Source organism: Morone saxatilis, unplaced genomic scaffold, assembly GCF_004916995.1.
Source record: "Morone saxatilis isolate NCDOM2014 unplaced genomic scaffold, NCSU_SB_2.0 Contig20, whole genome shotgun sequence".
Taxonomy (NCBI): Eukaryota; Metazoa; Chordata; class Actinopteri; family Moronidae; genus Morone; species Morone saxatilis.
This window is the reverse complement of record NW_023339763.1, coordinates 21447805-21467771: the sequence shown is the minus strand read 5'-3', so window position 1 is coordinate 21467771 and position 19967 is coordinate 21447805. Positions and strand designations below refer to the sequence as shown.

The 19967-nt window shown below is 38.4% G+C and overlaps 2 protein-coding genes across 2 annotated transcripts in view; both read right to left on the bottom strand.

Moving 5' to 3' along the window:
- Positions 1-243: 243 nt before the first annotated feature.
- On the bottom strand, positions 244-12067 carry dgat2 (diacylglycerol O-acyltransferase 2). Its single transcript, XM_035667258.1, has 8 exons — positions 11788-12067; positions 9871-9999; positions 9481-9588; positions 8600-8670; positions 4985-5189; positions 4004-4178; positions 1985-2187; positions 244-1767 (listed from the first exon to the last, which is right to left on the bottom strand). The coding sequence occupies exons 1-8, from the start codon at positions 11825-11827 to the stop codon at positions 1613-1615; spliced, it is 1086 nt and encodes a 361-aa protein (XP_035523151.1). The 5' UTR covers positions 11828-12067; the 3' UTR covers positions 244-1612.
- A 6087-nt stretch (positions 12068-18154) lies between these two features.
- LOC118331845 (2-acylglycerol O-acyltransferase 2-A-like) overlaps positions 18155-19967 on the bottom strand; it is an 8121-nt gene continuing 6308 nt past the window's right edge. The window contains 3 exon segments of the mRNA XM_035666928.1: positions 18155-18231; positions 18486-18596; positions 18599-18689. Coding sequence (XP_035522821.1) covers positions 18155-18231; positions 18486-18596; positions 18599-18689 — 279 coding nt within the window.

Genomic DNA, 19967 nt, shown 5'->3' with positions numbered 1-19967 from the left:
ATATTTAACTGCCTTAGAGCTATTTAAAGGGGAATGTATATATTTAGTGCTTAATCTTGACACTTAACATGGCTGAATAAGCTTGAATGTGTTTGTCTTACACTGGCCTCACACAAGTCCTGATCAAATGATGGACGTCTTGTGAAGTGAATTTGAGAAAATGTTGTACTGCAGAGAAATATCTTTACAGAAATTTGTTAAAAGTTTAACTGTGTCCAAAAACAATGCACAAACACATACACATCTCCTTCTGAAAACATACAAAAGTTTAATTTAAATATTGGCAGACAGATGATGCCATTAGTCATATAGACAGGTCTCACTCTTTATTCCTTGCAAATTTATTGCACATGGATTACACTGCTCTTTAGAAGAAGTCACAATGGTGAAACCACAGGAAATTGCTCTTCAAATGACAATCTTAGAATTTACCACCCATCAATTTGACACAACCTTAGTTATTTTGATGATTCCCAGGATATATTCTATACTCACATACTCTTATTTTACAAAAGTACAAGTGACACCCTCAAACATAACATAATACCAGTAATAAGATCGGTATAATCCCTTCCTTTTCAATTATCACCAATGGCATGAATACAAAGAGATCCACTTTATACCAGGTTCATCAAACATCAGGATTTCCACCCTCAGAACTTCTCCATCTGTAGCTCAAAACTTTCCAAAACACTTGAAGATACAATACATCACTGTGGTTTTTGTTGCATGGACAAAAAAAAAAAAAACCCATCCAGACACCAGTTGGACAAGAAAGGGAAATCAAACCAAGCAGCACCATATTGGAAAATTCTCATATCAAAGGTAATCAGCAATACAAAAAGTGCATCAGAAATATTCATTGAGGGACAGGCACTAACAATAGGCTTCTTCCTCTCTACAGAATACAATTAATACTTTATGGCATTATACAATCACAGGCACACATTTATTGTGTGTTCACAATATAAATCCACCCTGTAGAATTCCTTCACTTTTGGCTTTCATGCAGTAGAAATACATGCATCTGTGGGGACAACATAGGTCTTTGGCTCAATTAATCTTTGGGCTTTTTATCCAGTGATAAAGTGGTACCTTCCACTTGCATTGTTTGTGCGTTCAGCATATAGGATCTTAAAGAGCTTAAGTAGAATTACGTGGACGCATAAATGAAAGAAAACATTGGCACTTCGTTTCAGTCCTGCATGTTACCTTCCAGCCCCATCTAGTGGAACTCACCCCCCTCTGCACTGATAAGATTCCTTCATTGAGAAATGTAAGAAACAACAAAAAGGCACACTTTTTGACGTGAGATTTGATGCAATTTTGTCCAACCAAGACTGTTTAAACCTGATGACAGCAGCAGGGAGAGGTGACTATTCTCAAACCTGCCATTTCCTGAGAAGGAACAGTGCTTGTGTGTGTGTTTGTGTGTAACAATGCAGAGAGCAAAGGTTTTCTTTAGCAAACATGCTCGAGTGCAGAGTTTGCAGTCCAGAAATAATCCAAACCGGGCACCAAGATTGGATATAGACAGGGTGGGAAAGGAGGACGGGTGGGTATTTGAGGATGCTGCCACAGTTCAGAGCTTCAACAGGGCCCCCTGGTCCTTTCACTGGATGTGCAGGACGTCACTTTCTTTCAGGCCAAACCGGGTCTTGAATTTGTCAAAAAGGCACTGGAGGGACTTGATGTACATTGCATGGTACAGATCCACCATCTCCTCAGTCGGATCCTCAATTTTTGGCACTGTGATCGGCTCCCCAACTAAAACAGGAGAGGATTAAACCATCAGTGTTAAAAAATACACTCTTGAAGTTGGATAAAGCAAATACTGATTTAGTCTATTCTGCTAAACTGTTGACAGTTTGTTGGTCATTGTTAAACTGTACCAAAACAGCAGATTATTGGGGAATGTATTTTAAAGGTAACTAATATGTACCTCTCTGAATCACACTAACCAAACTTTAGAAGACAAACCTACCTATGGTGGTGATAGGATTGCAATAAGGCACAATGCCCCAGGTGTTACCGAAGAACAGGCCACATCCATGGAAAAGGCATGGGGCAAAACCTAAGATCTTCTGTAACCTCCTTTGGAGATACCGCCAGTAGGTCCCCTCCTCAAAGATCACCTGCTTGTAGGCATCGTTCTCTCCAAAGGAATACACTGGAACCAGGTCAGACCTGAGGAAACACAGAGGAGGTAACTCAACAACTGTCCCCCGAATGTACATTGCCAAGAAGTATGTTTCTAACAAAGTAACAGATGTAAATGTTAAAATTAGCAACAACATAAAAAAATAAGAAAGTAAAATATATCATATATAAAAAACATGTCTAGTGGTGGAGACCTAATAAATTTGAACAATAAAAAGGTTGTAATACGGATAATGCATCTTTTCAAAAACACAGAAAAGCTATTTATCAAGCTTTCACACACTTTACGCGTGTTAAGACAGAAACTTTACAGACTTGTTCTGTCATTGTTTATATAACCTAAATTATATTCCTTGATATTTTTATTGTTATATTACAGTCATAACTCTCTAATGGCTACCCTGGCTTTGAAAACAATTATCACACTTAAAGGCTCACTTAAATGCACAGCACATCTGTGATTACCATCATACAGAGCTGACTAATATATATGTCTCTACAGGAGGGCAACTTAAGTTGCCACACAACAAAAAGTTTTGTTGTAGCTTTTTGTGTGCAACGGGTTAATAATCATGAAACAGTTGATCTTGCTGGTCACGTAGGCTGACTTTTGTAGTTTCCAGTTGCAAACATTTCTCATGTTTGTGTGGGTTATTGTTGGTGAACCATTTTTGTCTTGGCTAGGTGTAACAATTATGAAAGGGCCTGTGTAATCAGGACATTTTCTTGATTGATATTAGTTTATTCTGCTTTTGATCTGTAGCCAAGTTTAGAATTTAACATTTGACCAGAAGCCCAAACACATTCAAAGAAAGTTCTGAAACTAGAAAACTTTCAGAACTATTCATTTTATTTGCAGATTTGTTCCATCTTTTTTCATTACCACTTGTTCCCATCATTTTTGGCTTGTGGTCCTTTAAAACCCTACAAAGTCAAGTCACAACCCCTCATCAACAGTTACATATTTATATGAGCTGTGAGCACTTTAAAGAGTCATCTATAATTTACCTTCCCACGCTGTTTAATTTGAATATTTCTTCAAGACCTGATTAGATAAAACAATGCAGTCCCGAGAAGCCCGAAAAATAAACTGTATATTTTTGTTAACTTTAGCTTTCCTATCTTGTTGATCATCTCATGCCCCCCTAGGACCCTTGTTCTATATCACTGGCTTTGGACAAGGTGCTTTTTTATACATTTGTGTTTATATAAACCTGAGGCACTTTTGCCTAAATTTTCCTTACAAAAACAACTTCAGTATCAGTTGTTATTCAACAGATTTAGACATCCAATTCTACTTTACAAGCATCAGATCCGAGCCACAAAAGACCCAGAGAGAACTGAAAGTGACCAGGATTAGTTCAGCTGGAACTAGTAGTTATGCATGAAGTTACTGCATAACTGCATGTCTTTTCTAGCTAGCTCTAAGCTTCTTTGGAGAAGATGCACCCTGAGATCAACAAATATATATTTGAAAAGAAATCAACTTGTTTGGGGAAGCAAGACAGACCGGGTCCCCTTCTCTTTATAGCACAGTTTGTTATAGTGATTACTGCCAGCTCACACAGTCTGCCCCTTCCGAAAGGGTACTGCAGGCCATAAGGAGCTCAAAGCTTTATGAGGGACAACACTGCATATTCATAAAAGATTTGGTAATGCTCTCTTATGATGTAATTTTCGACCTTTCTGTGAGTAATAATCTAGGGTTTATTCATTCCAATGAGTCACTACAGCCCTGAGAATGATATCTTCATGTTCAAAACAGATTTGTTCAAGGCTATGTTTGGTCGCTGTAACTGCATGTGTCCTTTTGTCTGAGTGTTGTGCAGCTGAGCCAGCTCACCCTTTCTGTAGGGCCAGCTTTACAAAACCTTTACGGTTCTTCAGGGTGACAGAATTCATGCCAGGAGCACACTGCAGAGACTCTGCTGCCCCTCCGACAACGATGACCACAGCATTTCCTGTCCCGTTACGTGACAGCAGGTAGTCAATGGAGTTCCTGTTCACTGGACAGATACCTGAGAGGGAAAAAATATGTTGAAAGATGAAAACATGTACAAGAGGGAATACACTGTTAAAATTGGTAATTCAGTTCAGGAGCACTGTTGGCCTTCTTGTATAGATGGGGAAAAAAACATTGTTTCAAAACAAGAGGTATTTTGCAGAAAGGATTGTTGCATTACAGATTAGAGGTAAAAAAGGTCACAAAGAAATTCCTATGAAGGCGGTTTACCAATAAAACACTGAAACATTAAAACTAGAAGGCCATTCAGAGAGCACAGACCTCCGCTAAGGCCAATGCAAATCTGCACACCATTCACTTTAAAAAGGACCAGTGTGTAGGATTCTATTGCATCTAGCTGTGAAGTTGTGGATTGCAACCATTTGAATACAGCTCAGGAAAATCATGTTTGAGGTGGCCTATCTTGCACTGTTAATAAAAGTGAAAAATAATGTGAGTATCTGCCTGGTGATTTAAATCTGCTGCAACATTTAATTGGTTCTTCTCTTCCACGAAGTTTCTCCAAAATTTGGGTAAGAAGTTTTTGCATAATCCTGCGAACAGACAAACAATGCTAAAAAAAAAATAACGCCTTGGCAAAGATAACAGCATGTACAGTATCTATAGGCAAAGATGAAGCCTGAACAGCAAACACCTTTGGGACAGAACAGTTAAAGCTCTATCAATCAGTGCAATCAGCTGATCCAAGTGAACAGAAGCTCTTTCAGATGTACAATAGGACAAAGGTCCACTCTCCAACAGATACAGATATCAACTTTATCAGACATTACAAGATTCCAGTCGCTACTCAGATCATCTCACCTCCAGACATCAGGTAGTCTCGAAGGACAGGCAATCGAAAGTTTCCTGCTAGGGTTGCCAGGGAGGGCTTGATGCCTGGGAATTTCTTGGAGAAGCCCGTGGCCTCTGTCCCAAAGTTGCAGAAAGCCCCGAAACAGAAGATGCCATGGGGATGGTAGCCAAATATGTAGTTCCGGCTGGGCAGCAGGTTGTGGGTTTTAATTAGCTGGAGGGTAACAGCACAAAGAGGACCAGTGTGAGGCTGATTTCCATATGAGCTGACAGGAGAAATGTCATGTTAGTGAGTAATGGGGCTGAAAGGCTTGAGATTAGAAGATGTGTGCCAGTTCCATGATAAACCCTTATTATATACACACACAGTATAAACGATAGCATATACCCATCTCATGCCTGGTGTTATACATATTCCTGCCAGGTTGATTCTATTCCTGTATCTGTTTGTTTATTTGTTTTGTGTAGAACTCTTTGAACATTGTTTTTTAAAATGTGCTATACAAATAAACTGTATAATCAAAAACATGAGAATAATCATTATAGTATACTACTGTTTGCAATTGCTACACAATAAATCAACACATTTGACCATTGTATACCAAGGGGAAATTATGTTGCTGCATGCTGCGATTATTTTCATTATCGATTAATCGGACGATTACTTTAAGTCAACAGTGAAAAATGCTCATCACAGTTTCCTGAACCCCATGATGGTCCAAAACCCAAAACGATTACATTTACAATGCTACAGTGCAGTGGCAAAAACCTCAAAGAGACAGCAAAATGTTTTTCTAAAAAAAATACAAATAAATAAGGTCTTATTTTTTTCCAGTTGTGAGAGCCTTCTCTTTTCCTTTGTGCTTTTTCACAGCAGCCATTTTGACATGAAATAGTAGGGTAAAGACAGGTGTTACCAATGATATCAAGGTTCTAAATTAGTGTAGCTGAGCCTTTTCAGTGAGCCAACATGCACAATAACAGCACCCTGACTCTGTTCGACCTGAATGGAACCTTGATTAGTATCAATGGTAACAGTTCTGTTCATCTGTAATACTATTAAATGTCAAAATGGCTGCTGTAAAAAAGGTCTATAGGCCATCAACAGTACACTCAAAAAACTGGGTTTTTTTAAATGTTAAAACAATCAATAGATTTGGTTAAACTTTATCCATAATGTTAATAGGGTTAGCATGGCTTTGTGTACTGTAGCTACCACTTAAACTGTGCACATGTGTCTATATATGTATGGATGTGGCTATGTATAGGAACATTTAGAGTATTTGTCACTCTTCCTGTGTGAAGACACTAAATACTCAAGGCATGCATATAATTAGTATGTAGTTTGTATCTGGGACACAGTTGATGTTTTAATCGAACTAGGACATCCTTATCAGCTTAAACCCGACATGACTCTCCTCTGTCTGCTCATGCACTGTCATAAAATAATAACTCAGTATACGTGTTGTGCACCTGTTCATACTGGCAGTACAACTTTAAAGAACTTCAAGCATTCAGCATTATTTTAACCACTTGGTTGCATGTTTAAGTTGTAAAACTGCTGAATCTCATTGAAACTTTAACTGTGCTCTGCTCTGCACTGTAGACTTAGATCCATCACAATGTGTACACAAAGCTCCCTCAGTAGCTGGTCAAACACAGCAGTTGCATAACCACATTAGCAGAGGAGATCACATTCAAGATCCCCATAGTACCGCAGGACTCCACCTGGCTGGCGGGGCAGACGTAAGGAGGTTACAGTGGCACCAACACACATTTAACACCTTGTACAGATTTAGAGGAGACAGTAAAGAGACTGCTTACTGTAAAAAAGCACCAATATTACAGAAGAGTCTTTGTTTCTAGTGTCGAGGCAGACTTCCTCAGACATTCATGTAACTGTTCTCATAGCAGTCACAATTCAGACTTCTTACAGTCCTCTTTGATTTTTAGGTTGGCTCGGACTTTGACCAGTTGGCCTCCAACTCACATAAATAAAAGTCATGTCTGTGATAGATGGTGCCCTACAATCAACTGATGGCCCTGCAGATATATTACAATTATTGGACAGTAAAAGTATCACTTAATGAACTTTCAAATTACTTTTTCACCTCTGTTTGAACTTCAGCTGTAGACGTAGCTACTGACTAACATTTCAACACCGACAGAAAGGTAAAGGTCTGCACAACAGCAAAAAACAACAGCAATAGTAATAATTTATAGTTTTCTTAAAAACATGTCACTGAAGTGTCTGGGTGACAAAAGAGTGATCTCATCAACCCGCTGAGACAAACAGACGGCTACATAGTACACACAGTACAAATCAATGTGATGAACAAAGTTCAGCTGCAAACAGTAGGACTTCAGATTCCTCCCCCTGCAGTTACAGCCCTCTTTCCTTTCTTCCCTTTGTACAGTATAAGCTCATCAACCCCTGAGCAGACCATTTCTCCTTGCACTGAAGTGCTTTTATACACTGTAACACAGTCAGTCGTTAAAGTTTCATTTGATATCATCAGTGACACGTTCAGTGAAGAAATAATGGAATCAAACTAGCGGTGTCATTAGCATTCTGAGGAAATAACAGCTAAAGCTAGTTCAGTAACAGAGAGGAATACACAACATTAAACCCTGTCTTTTATACTTGGGTCAACCTTGTTTTACAGGACAGCGTGGGAGGGCGATATTGCAAGGACTGTTTGAACGAGGCCTGCAACAATTAATTCATAAAGCATTTTGTGTATAAAATGCCACAAAATATTGAAATATGTCCATCACGTTATCTCCTTGTCTTATGTGACGTCATCAAATGTCTTACGTTGTCTGAAACCCACAGATATTCACTGTAAAATGATACAAATCAAAGAAAAGCCGCCAATCATCTTATCGGAGAAGCTGGAACCAGAGGATGTTTGGTATTTTGCTGAGAATCTGTATAATTAATTGATTATCAAAAGACTTGCTTGTTTTTGTGGCAATCCACCAATCGATTACTCAATTAATCGTTGCGACTCTAGTCTGTACAAAGGTGATGATTCAATAAAATCCCATGACTCCTGGCTGAGTCATGCAGAATATCTCAGGGAATACACATCCTCTCTTCCAAACTTGACCTTTGGCTTCTTGCTGACAGTTCACTACTGTACAGCACCTCCCCCAGCATGCAGAGTGTGTGTGGCTCCTGTACCCTGAACCTGGGCTGTCCTCTCATCTAAAGATGGAGTGGGGGACACCTGAGGGCAAAACAAGCACTTAGCACTGCTCCTTAGCCTATCAGGTAGGACAAAGTCTAAAACTCAACACCAACGTCAAACCCTCATCATAATCAACATGGGACAAGGAACGGCTTGGAAACCAGCTGATAACCTTATCAGAGGTAGATGGGGTATCTATAATGTCAAACCTGTGCACAACTGGAAATCGACTATCCTGAGCAAGAGTTATAAAGCAGTAAAAGTACATTGTGTATGATTGTAACAAAATGCACAAAGCCGCGCACATTTGAGGGTTAATTTCTACAAGAGGCAAACCCGGACATCCTCTTCCGTTCTCTTGAGGTTTCAAGTTTGGGGTTGGATAAATTAGTGATGGTACACCTAGATACTGACTAACTGAGTTACCTACCCTGATTGGAAAGTAGTCTCTGAAATATGTCCACACTGTCCAGTTCCTCACCCAAGAGGACCTCCTGCCACCTGAGGGGAACATTACAGATTAGAAATCGATTTATAACATCAAAACTAGAGGTGAAACTATCAATAATCCAATTAACAATTAATCTGGTAGTTTTGGATTATTCAATCAATTAATTCATTATTTATTTTACAAGATGTCCGGTGGCCATTTACAGCACAAGGCAACCTCTTGGGATTGTTTATAAGGCTACAAAATGAGTTTCCATTGATTAACAATATAACACTAATCCTCACAACTAATGAAACAATGGATGTTGTTTTTGGTTAATAAATAACATAAACAAACACAATGATTCCTATATTCAGGTGATTATAAACTAATGAAAACTAATAATAATAATAATAATAATAATAATAATAATAATAATAATATTGAATTTCTAACAGCAGGTATATATTTACCATGTATACCATCCACATTTAGCTTCTTAGCATTTACTAATCGGCACTAAAGACAAAGAACAGCTGAGGCTGATGGAAATGTCGTTAGTTTTGCAGGTATTTGGTCATAAACCAAATTATTAGTTTAGCACCAAAGGCCAGCACATTATATATCCTCTACTCTGAGTCAGGACTAATTGTGGTCTTTCTGGTATGGACAATTGAGGAGCTAAACAAAGACCCCATTTGAAAATTGTAACAATCAATAATTATTGTTTACTGGTTTTAGACCCAAATTGTATCAAACAAAGCAGATTCTGATATATCATGCATATGGTATACATTTTGCATTATCATCAAACCAGGGATTTTTCTTCACATGGGGATGAGCTATAAGGTAACACTGTTGATTGACATCTTGTGTCTTGCCTTGTTTCGGGGTGTTCCAGTCGACGATGAGCCATGCGGTGTAAATGGCAGCAATCAGCCAGCAGTCGGTGCAGAACATGTAGATGAGCAGCACAGTGCACGCAGCACCTGGAGTGAGAGAGGAGAGACAGTACAATCAAGCATTTAAATAGAAAGGACTGTTATTCTTAAATACAGACAAATCAGTTTCATAAAATACAAAAGCTAAAAGATTGTGTTCAAGGCCAGAAGAGTAATCAGGAGTCAGAAACAAGTGTGTGTGTGCAGCTCAGAGATCTGACCTCCTTATTATAAAACTAATGAGACTACAAGCTAACTCTTTAGGTTTCTATGCTTTCTTGGAGCTTAAGTGAAATACACAGCGGCATCCACACACACACACACACTCACCCATGACTAAGAAGCTGATGACCCACTGCAGCACAGAGATGACCTGCAGATGTTTTTCCATCTTGGATCTGCAGGGCCAGAATGGCGTGGGCAGGTCCTGCAGGGCAGAGAGGATGCTGGAGCCGGTGCCTGGAGACAGAAGAGGAGACAATAAAGCATAAAAGGAGAGTTTTATCGATTCTGTCAAATATCGATATAATAAAGATACACTTACAGAAGCTTAAGTAAATGAGGAAGAGAAGCATTTTGGTGAGAAATCAAACTGAAAAGATGCAGTTAACACACCCCTAGTAGTAACATCCCTAGTCCTGTTCGAGCTAAACCAATCCAAAGGTGGACATGAAACAAAACAAACTGATTAATGATTTCCTAGAACACAGTCAAACAATGCAACCAAGCAGTCCTACATATAAATGTCAGCCAGCACAGCTTCTGCTACTCACCAGCTTAGAAAAGTGAAGCTAAATGTGAGGAGACCGTGTGCGAAGAGGGAGCATAAAGTAACGGACACATTAAGAGCGACTAAAGCTAGTCAAGCTCATACTGCTGAAAGCCAATGAGGAGGAAGATCTCTCCCCTCCAGGAAAACACTGCCGTCTAATCCCACAAGTGCATACTAAAAAAAAACCCAGCAGCAGGGTGCTGGAGGTATTATCTGTAGACTATAATGCTATGACTCCTTAAAAGCTATCACTGCTTGGATCAACGCTGCTGACTGATGGAGGGAGACAGAGTTGGCCGGGATCCAATTGGCGATGGCTAATTCTGCCCACTTATTACAGTGCTTTCTGAGTCCCACTGTGAGCGAGATCAAACTGGTCACCAGACCAGAGAGGTACACAAACACCATCAGGTCCTACAGAGGTGAGGTCTTAAAGTTGCCAAGTGGGCCACAGCAACTAATAACCCTTTTGATGTATATATAAGCATGTGAGTTTTGTTTTAAGATAAACCTGAACAAATGTTAGCCTATACTTTACTTTAAACTACCAGTGACATATTGACAGTTTTCCTGAGCTGTCACCAGTATCAATTTATTGACACTTCATATATTTGCAAACTGAAAGTCTAAATTTCTGACCCAACACAGCAAAAGAGTGTCATCAATGAAACAGAGGAATTTATCAACAAAGCAGACATTCTATTTCTGTACCAGAATATCCTTTCCAGTTACATTGTCCAAGAAGAATCATTAATTCACATTTTGGACAATCACAAATAATTCTTCATTTAGTTTGAATTTTAACTTCAACTGCAGAAAAATGCAAAACACCCAAGAACTGTTACAGGAGGTTGTGTGGCTCAGGTCCTCTACATGCATCAAGATTTGTATATACTGTGCTTTACTGTTCTGTACACTGCATTGATTGCATGTCTGCCTGTCCTGGGAGAGAGATCCCTCCTCTGCTGCTCTTTCTGGGGTTTCTTCCATTTTCCCCCCAATAAAAAAAAACTGCAGTTAGTTTTTTCTTATCTAAATCGAGGGTCTAAGGACAGGGGGTGCTGTACAGTGTGATGTACAGATTGTAAAACCCACTGAGGCAAACTGTCACAGAGCACAAATCAAACACTGTAATAATGACATTCTGTGGTAAACCTATAAATCCCTGACTTCATTGTATCTTTAATATCCTTTAGTATCACCTACAGGGGAACATGCAGACTTTTTTTGAAAGATTTTTGAAACTTTTGGCAAAAGAAAAAAAGTTTTGTAGTTTTGTGTTGCATTTGTGCAGTATTCCTCTGGAATGATATTTGTTATTATAATAATGATGCTATTTTTACAGAGTGCGTTACACAGAATAAAACAGCATGACATATCAAAAGTAGTGTACCGGATTTGTTTGACCACCTCTGTTTGTTTGCTTGCTGCAGCCTCTGTTCTTTATCAAACCACACAAAAAAGACCCGTCTTACCTTTGAGGACGCCGGAGTATGCAGCAAGAATAGTCTTCATAGTTGGGGCTTGTTTGGACGGCGAGGGTACCCGAAAAAGAAAACTTGGATGTTGGCTTGCTGTCAGGATGATGCAAGTCCTGATGGCCTACAGTTCCTGTGTCAGCACCTCGTTCAACTGCAGCCGGCTGCAGCGCCGAGCGGGCATTTAATGAGCGCGGGGAGGAGCCACGGACACGGAGACAGGAGCAGAGCAGTGTATGAGTAATGCACCGAGGAGCCGTGGACCTGCAGGTGGGTAAACCCGGGATCCTGAGTGTGGCCGCTGCGCCTCTCTCTGTGTATTTATGGGGAAAGTCACGTGGGTCAACTGTGGGTCAACATATATTGACCATTAATCCTGCCTCACCTCTTCATACAGGTGTGAGCATGAATCTCTGGGCTGGATGAGGCAGATTTATTCAAAATGTTGTTTTTTACAGTCAGATCTCTGTTATGTGTTCAACAGTAAGAACACCACTCTGTGATCACTACAGGATCATGTATTTATTTATTTATGTGGTTATTTGAAACTTTTATTTCATTGTGATGTTATATGTTATAACATATTGTTCTTAGATTTTGTTCTTGTGGTATAAAATCTAATTCTTACATCTACTTCATTTATGGTTTGTTTATGGTTTCTTCTCAGTGGCCAGGTAATACTGTGCTTGTATACTGATTTCACATACTCAGCAGTAATGTTATACTGCTTTCAATTCGACTTTTACGGAAGGCCTGAAACCCAATGATAATGTGTTTTTTTCAAGTTTTTCAAGTATTTTAATCTTTGAAAACAGTTTTCTAAGTTTCCATTTTTTCACCTAAAAAATCTTTTTTCAATAATTTACTTTAAAAAAAGGGAACTTAGAAAAATCATCATGAGAAAAAAAAAATGTCACATGCCTTTAAAGGTTTCCATAGACTTTTGTTTAGTGGTGTCACTTTACTTTTTCTAGAGGAATGATTGAAGTTTGCTATCAATTTAGGGAATGACTTATTCAGTGCTCGATCTATAATATCCTTTAATACTTTAACTCTCACAGTATGAAAAGATGGCAGCATTTGGAGCCTTACAGAATACCAGCCACACCCGATGGGATTGTTAAACCTTGTCTCACATGTTCAGTGACAATGCAACAAATTACACTCTTTCAGTGTTGGACTGGATACTGTATATCAAGGCAATGCAATCTGTTCAAGCCTCCAGGTAAGTCCAGCTCTCTGTGGCTTCTGCCAGCAGGCACTGCAGAGACCCAGGACTAATATACAGCTGAAGATGTCAGTATTTAGATCTATGTAAAATTTAACTCCACTCTACTCAATCTGCAATGGCCCCTGTGACTGATATAGTATTATAGTTTACATGATTTGATTCATACTATTGCATCAATGCAGTTAAGAAGATTTTTACTGTTCCAGCTTGGCAAGAACCAACTGGAGCAACTTTTAGCTGTTTTATTTAGTTTGGTAGTTTAATCCAGTGGTTGCCAAACTAGGGATATAGGCCCTTCAAAGGGTCACCAGATAAATCTGTAGGGTCGTAGGAGAGAAAACAAAAAAAGAACTAAGTTCTGCTACACATATTTGTGCATTTTAGTGTGACTCTAATTCTAATCTTTGCCTTTGTTGTGAAATATTGGATAATTATTTAAAAGGCATCTGATAAGTCTAGAGGGGAAATTTGGCAGAACAACTTGTCAATATCTGAAACATGACTAAGGACTAACTAGACACTGCTTTTTAGTATGGAGCCAAAAAGGTTAGATCTTCTTTAAGGCATTGTTTTTATAAGATCATTACATTGTTTAAGTAGAATATTAATCTGAAACATAACCAGTAGCTATATCTGCCAAATAAATGTATTGCAGTAAAAAAAAAAATATTTCCCCCTGAAATGCAGTAGAAGTAGGAGCTGAAAGTAGCAGAAAATGAAAGATCTCAAGTCAAGTACAAGTACCTCAAAACATTTGATTATGTATTAACTCACATCAGCTCTCAAGTGGAGTTTCAATCTACAGAAACAGACAATTGAAGCATTAAATGAATAAATACACCCTCAGGTCTAAGATTGTGTGTTCGCTTGATGTAAGGATTCTGCTGAAGTCATGATTCCCAGAACTTTCAGAGTCACAGCCCCAGTCCATGTCCTTGTCCCGTATCACTTTATCAAATTAGATATTATAGCCAGTCTCTGGCTGGAAAAAGCTTTTGCACTTTGTATCTAATGCAGTTCATCCCAAAAAGTTGAACTGATAGCACATCTAGTGGGACTAGGCCAAATAATCATAACTGCTTTTAGATTAAATAAGTCCTTGACACAAGGCTGCTGTTGAGAAATGTCAATATATAACAATTTGGGACATCAGTGAAGTAATCATGTAATTTTACTTTATAATGTCAGCAGCTCACTAATATTCTTTATGTTTATGTTATTTATGCTTCAAATGGCTATTTTGGCCTTGATTTTAATTTATATTTCAAACCTTTTCAAAGTGTGATTAGTTCAAATGTCTAGTTTTAGATGCCGTCATGTCAGTTCCTTAATAATTTCTTCATGTGTAATGCAATAACTCTAAAATAATAATCTCACCTGCTGACACATGCTACTTAGTGTTCCACATTCTTACATAATTCCTGTATAGCCTGCTGTATCTGTAGAGTAGATACCAAATTATCTGTAGATACCACTTATCATGCAAACTTCCTTTTTGTATTTGTTTTACTTTAGGATGTAATAAGTAGTCCTATTTTATTTGTCCTAATACAACTTTTCATTTGTTTCGCCTCTGTGATTCCTAAAAAATTTCAAACCACTGTTGTCATATACTGTATAGCTGTATTGATGTGGGGGACCAGAAATTCATTTATGTTTTGTTTTCTTTCAAGAAAAAGCCAAGATAAGATATGACCTAAAGGAGTCAGTGAACACAACCCCTTGAATCTTTTGTACTTTGACCACTGTCTTCAAAAATAAGTCAATAATGCTGTTATCCTGACCTTACTCACACCCACCCATCAGGAACCAAACAATTATGAACTGTTAGCAGCTTTGTCCATACAATGTGATCTACACTCTGTATAATAATAATATCATTAATATCATTTTGTCTCTAAAATTCAAAGCCTGACCTATAATTTCCCATCAATTGTGTCATGGTAAGATTGCAGCTCTGCAGGCAATATAAAATGTACCCTCAACCTATATTTTCTTTTAATACAGATAAAATGTCACTATCTAGTATATAAATGCTTGATTTATTGATTTAATTATTTGTTTAGTTAATATTTGTCCTAATTTAGCTAAGGAAATTGCCAAACTGAGATAAAATGGAAGTTTAAAAAAAAGTGTTTATAAGGGAATCAGATGAAAAAGAAAGTATATTGAGGAGGTCAACAGAATGGAATGGTGTTGATATGTCTATTATAATAAATACAAATATTATTGATCATGTGCTGAAACCACTGACAGATGTTTGTAATCAGTCTTTAGTTCTAACTTTTTAGCGCCTGTTTCTTTTATTTTTGAATATATAATTATTTGTCTCTTTTGCATCACAGTGATGCTGTAAGTTTTTCTTTTAGTCAGCATTTTTATCAGCTAAACACACACACAACTCTTGTACAGAGAGTTATGAAAGGATTGGGGCATTGTCCAGTCTGCCAGTCATTTCATTTGGAAATATCAGAAGCCTGCCATCCCATATGTTTGCCAAAGTTCACAGACAGTCTTATCATTTTGTAACGCAATCCAAAATCAGACACTCAAACTTTAATGTGGAGTTTAGAACTAATAAAACAATAAATGTAACATAGACACGTATTTATTGAGTTTAATTTGTGTCCAGCAGATTTTTATCATGTCAAGTTCGATGGGAATGCATGACTTAGTCATCTTAGTAGTTAAAATACATTTGAGAATTAAAATTTTAGTATTTGATCTGTCTCTTTACTAAGTTGTTTCACTGTAATGTAGATATTAAAGAAGTAGAAGAAGAAGAAGAAGAAAGAAGAAGATATACTTTATTGATCCACTAGGGGGAAATTCTTTTATTTTTTTTCACTCACCACAACACAGCTTGAATAGCACACTCATGCACATGTGGACATGCAAAGGGGGAGAGATGGTGGGAGTGGATGGGGCTGCCTGCGTTAACCAGCCGCCATGAAGCAGGTTTCGGGGTTAGGTTGCCTTGCTCAAGGGCACCTCGCAGTGCACAGGAAAGGTGAAACTGGCAGCCGTGCCCTCCAGCTCTAACAGTCCACGCTCCATATTTTTGGTCTGGGACTTTGTAACCGGCGACCCTCACGGATCCGTAGTAAAGTTTCCAAATTTGGGAAAATATACTTAGTTTCTTCTTGACAAGAGTTGAAAAGAAGATGAAACCACTCAAGAATTTATCATCTCGGCTCCAGCAAAAACCATTTTTTCAAATTGGCCCCATAGTGGTAAGAAGTATGTCAGATCCCCTTCAAGGAAAAGTACCATAATTAATTAAAAAGAAGATCTCAAAAAAAATGTCCTGGAAGCCAAAAGTACTTCAAGTAAGGTACTGTAAGCAAATAACAGGCAAAAATATTAAATATTATATTTGAATTAATCAATTGGATATTGAATTATTCAATATGGACATTAATTAGATTAATTAAATGATTGAACTGATACATTCAAATGGAAACACCATTGTTCTGTGTAGCTGGTTGAGGTGGAACTGTTTAATTGGTCCAAAGATAAATCTGAATTATTCTTTTGTGTGGTTTTCCACTCAGAAATTTTTTGGCCTCCAAATAGTTCAAGTTTAAGTTTTATGAGAAGTTTTTCGAGTGAAATGTCAAACAACTCCAACTGTTTCCCTTGTAAGGGGTCACATAGCAAGAAGAATGGAATCATTGAACCAACTGGAAACAATGTAGTGAAGCAAAAGTATAGGTTCCTTTTGAAATATAGGCGGAGAAGAAAAAGTGAAGAAAAATGGAAACCAAAGTAGAGTATCGTAATAGTATGAAGTAAGATGAAATGAGTTACTTTCAATCTTGAAATATGACCCATTTTTTTTTAATGTTGCAAGGAGCATATTAAATAGAAAAACACACAAAGAAAATTCAAGTGAGTGTTGAATATAAATTTTTATTTTCCGCTGTTTATCAGCAAAGTAATCAGAATCCTGAAAAGCATGAAGAAATTGTTTGATGACAAGTTTGAATGTTTATGGTCTTGCTAATAAACCCTTATTAGAATCCTTTGGATGGTAAATGGCCCTTGTTCCGGTGAAAATGGTGGACCCCCCACCCCCTCAGCGTACGCCTGTGCAACTTGGCAACGTCCCGGTAATTCGGAATATCTGTAGGGGGAGCCTTGGGTTGAGAAAACATGCGATGACAAAAAGTGAAAACAAGCGAAGAAATTGGCTAGAAAGTTGCCCGGAAGTTTTCCCTTTAAGGCTGCCATGCCAGTACTCAAAGCTAAGAAAGTCACTGTTGCGCAAACTGGAACATACAAATTATCGGCTTTTGTCCTGGTCTTTATAACTCATTCAACCTGAAATCCTCCTGCAAAATTTAGGTGACAATTAAAATGCTTCTTGCCAAAATACCATTGAGATAGATGATGAGCTCAGTTTATTAAGTCTAAAGTAGTTGCATCCGTTAAGTATTATACAATTTGCACAGGTCCAGTGAGCTGCAAACCAGAGCTAACCTGCACACTGGTAAGCCTGCTGATGTACATACCCTACCACCTGACCAGTGAAAGCAAGTGTAAACTCACTGACTTGTTATTGAATGGTTTTCTTGTAAGGCCATGAGACCCAGAGGAGTATTGGAAAATGCCAACGCGCGTTGGAAGAGAGGCCAGGGAGATAACCCCATGATGCTCTTTGCGAAAGCCGTTCCTTTGTGTCCATCGAAGCCAGGTCCTCTTTTGTTTTCCACTTGAATCAAACACTTCATTCTTCATTCATTAATGAGAAAGGTTGTTTAATTGATTAACTTAATTATTTGTCCATGTGATTAAAATTCCTTTTTTTCTTTCATTCCTACATTGAATCACATAACAGCCTACTTTGCTTCCCCAGGAAAATTTTCATGTGAGGAGAGTTGAAATGTTAAAAGGAGTTCGGTCTTAGACCTGCTCTATTTGAAAAGTGTCCTGAGATAACTTCTGTTATGAATTGGCGCTATACAAATAAAATTGAATTGAAAAATTGAATTGAAATAAGCCTCTGTTCCACACTCAAGCTGCAAGAAACCTAAAATGAATAGACACAATCCTTTCAATAAGCCATAAGACCTTGGAGAATTAGCTGTATGTAACAGCAAACTTTCCTCATTCCCCAAGGGCATTTTGCTCTTACCCCTGCTCCAATGCCATTTTGATGAAGCCTTTCTTCTTGGCCAAGAGTACATTGTAGGTCCCAGGGTGGGCATCTGATCAAAATGATGTACAATGATCAAAATAAAATGGTCAAATAATACCTTAAATAAGAGAAGGGATCAAAATGATGTACAATGATCAAAATAAAATGGTCAAATAATACCTTAAATGCTATTTAAAATATATATATTTATGATAACATAATAAATCTGGACTTTGTCTGTATACTGTAATGTAATTCTGTTAAATTAAAGAAAAATGAATGAGCAGTGTGATCGAGGATAATTCAAACATCTCTGGCCCACACCTGCACACATGATGTAGTCTCTAAAGAATGGGGCTCTGAACCAAAGGGGCAACATGAGCAGGTAGCTGGTGAGGCCAGGAAACAGCTGCCTGAAGCCTGTAGCATAGGTGCGAAGTTGGTAAAGGCCCCTGCCACCAGCACGCCGTGGGGATGGAACCCCAGGACGTAGTTGTGCCTGGGGTCCAGGTCGGCCGTCTTCACCAGCTGGGGGAAGAAAAGAAAAGAACTTTATCATCTGCAGACAGTGTGTTGCCCAAGCTGGCTGCAGCCCAAACATGTGCCTCGATATCCCATTTCAACACTGTCTTTGACCCTTTGAACCCTCTCTCATCCCTCCTCTCCGTGGCCTCTGCAAACTGTCGGAAAGCTTTTGGAGCCAGCCTACTTTCCCCTCATAACCGCACAATACCTTTAGATATGAAAAGGACATTTAATCAACTAAGTAAATTTACTCAAGTGCTGTATTAACTACAATTTTGAGGTACATATTATGTTACTTTATACTTCTACATTCAATTTCAGATATTTCAATATTGTACTTTTGACTGCACTACATCTATTTGACAGATATAGTAACTACTAGGGCCTCTTGTCATGTTTTACAGGTTCTATTGTTGTTATACCATATCTATGTACTGTAAATCTTCTTCAAAACCAGAGATATCGTGTCTTGTGTTCCATGCGTTATTTTTCCTTGTCAAAACTTGCCACCTACATTACCCACAATGCAACTTGGCCACCAACAGTTCAGTCAAAGATTTCAACTTTTTTTTTTTTTTTTCAAACTTGTAGTCTTCCAGGCCAACCGACACTCAAGTGATATCACTAGAGGACAGATTTAAAGGTCAAGTGTGTAGGATTTAGTGGCATCTAGCAGTGTAGTTGCTGATTGCAAGGTCCTTGCCTCACCCTCTCATTCCAAGTGTGTAGGACAAACTACAGTGGCTGCGAAACTTGCAAAAAGCCCTTTCTAGAGCCAGTGTTTGGTTTGTCTGTTCGGGCTTACTGTAGAAACATGGCAGTTCAACCAAGCCCCCAGGAAGTGAGCCCGAGCTTTGAGGGCTAATTTGACATAGTGGGAACGGTGTAATTATATGCAACGGCGGTCCATCATGTGGATGCACAAATGACGAAAGGAAAGCGGCTGTGAAACATGGATACATTTTTGATCTTTACAAACCCCCACAAAATGACTTGTTTTACTATTTGGTCTGATAACATTTTGAAAGTTCAGAAGATTTGCCAGATTCATATAATTATTTTTCCCATTCTAAGTTAACCAAAGGGCTAAACTTGGGAATTAGGCCGGCGCTCGGCCACGCAGTTCATTCATCATCTGAGTAATTTCTTTGGCAGCAATAAGTGCTTTTTTGGCTTCATGGCGCACTGAGCAGCTTTCATAGGAAAGAACAGAGCTCCAATGCTGTACCAGTTCTCTTCTATCCCACAGGTTCAACATTGACAGCCCCCATATCCTTCTTT

Coding starts and splice junctions, on each gene's coding strand:
- dgat2 (XM_035667258.1), bottom strand. CDS start 11,827: ATGAAGACTATTCTTGCTGCATACTCCGGCGTCCTCAAAG. Junction 9,589..9,870: donor CATCAGCTTCTTAGTCATGG/GTGAGTGTGTGT, acceptor CTCTCACTCCAG/GTGCTGCGTGCACTGTGCTG. Junction 5,190..8,599: donor GAGACTACTTTCCAATCAGG/GTAGGTAACTCA, acceptor GTTACCCTCCAG/CTAATTAAAACCCACAACCT.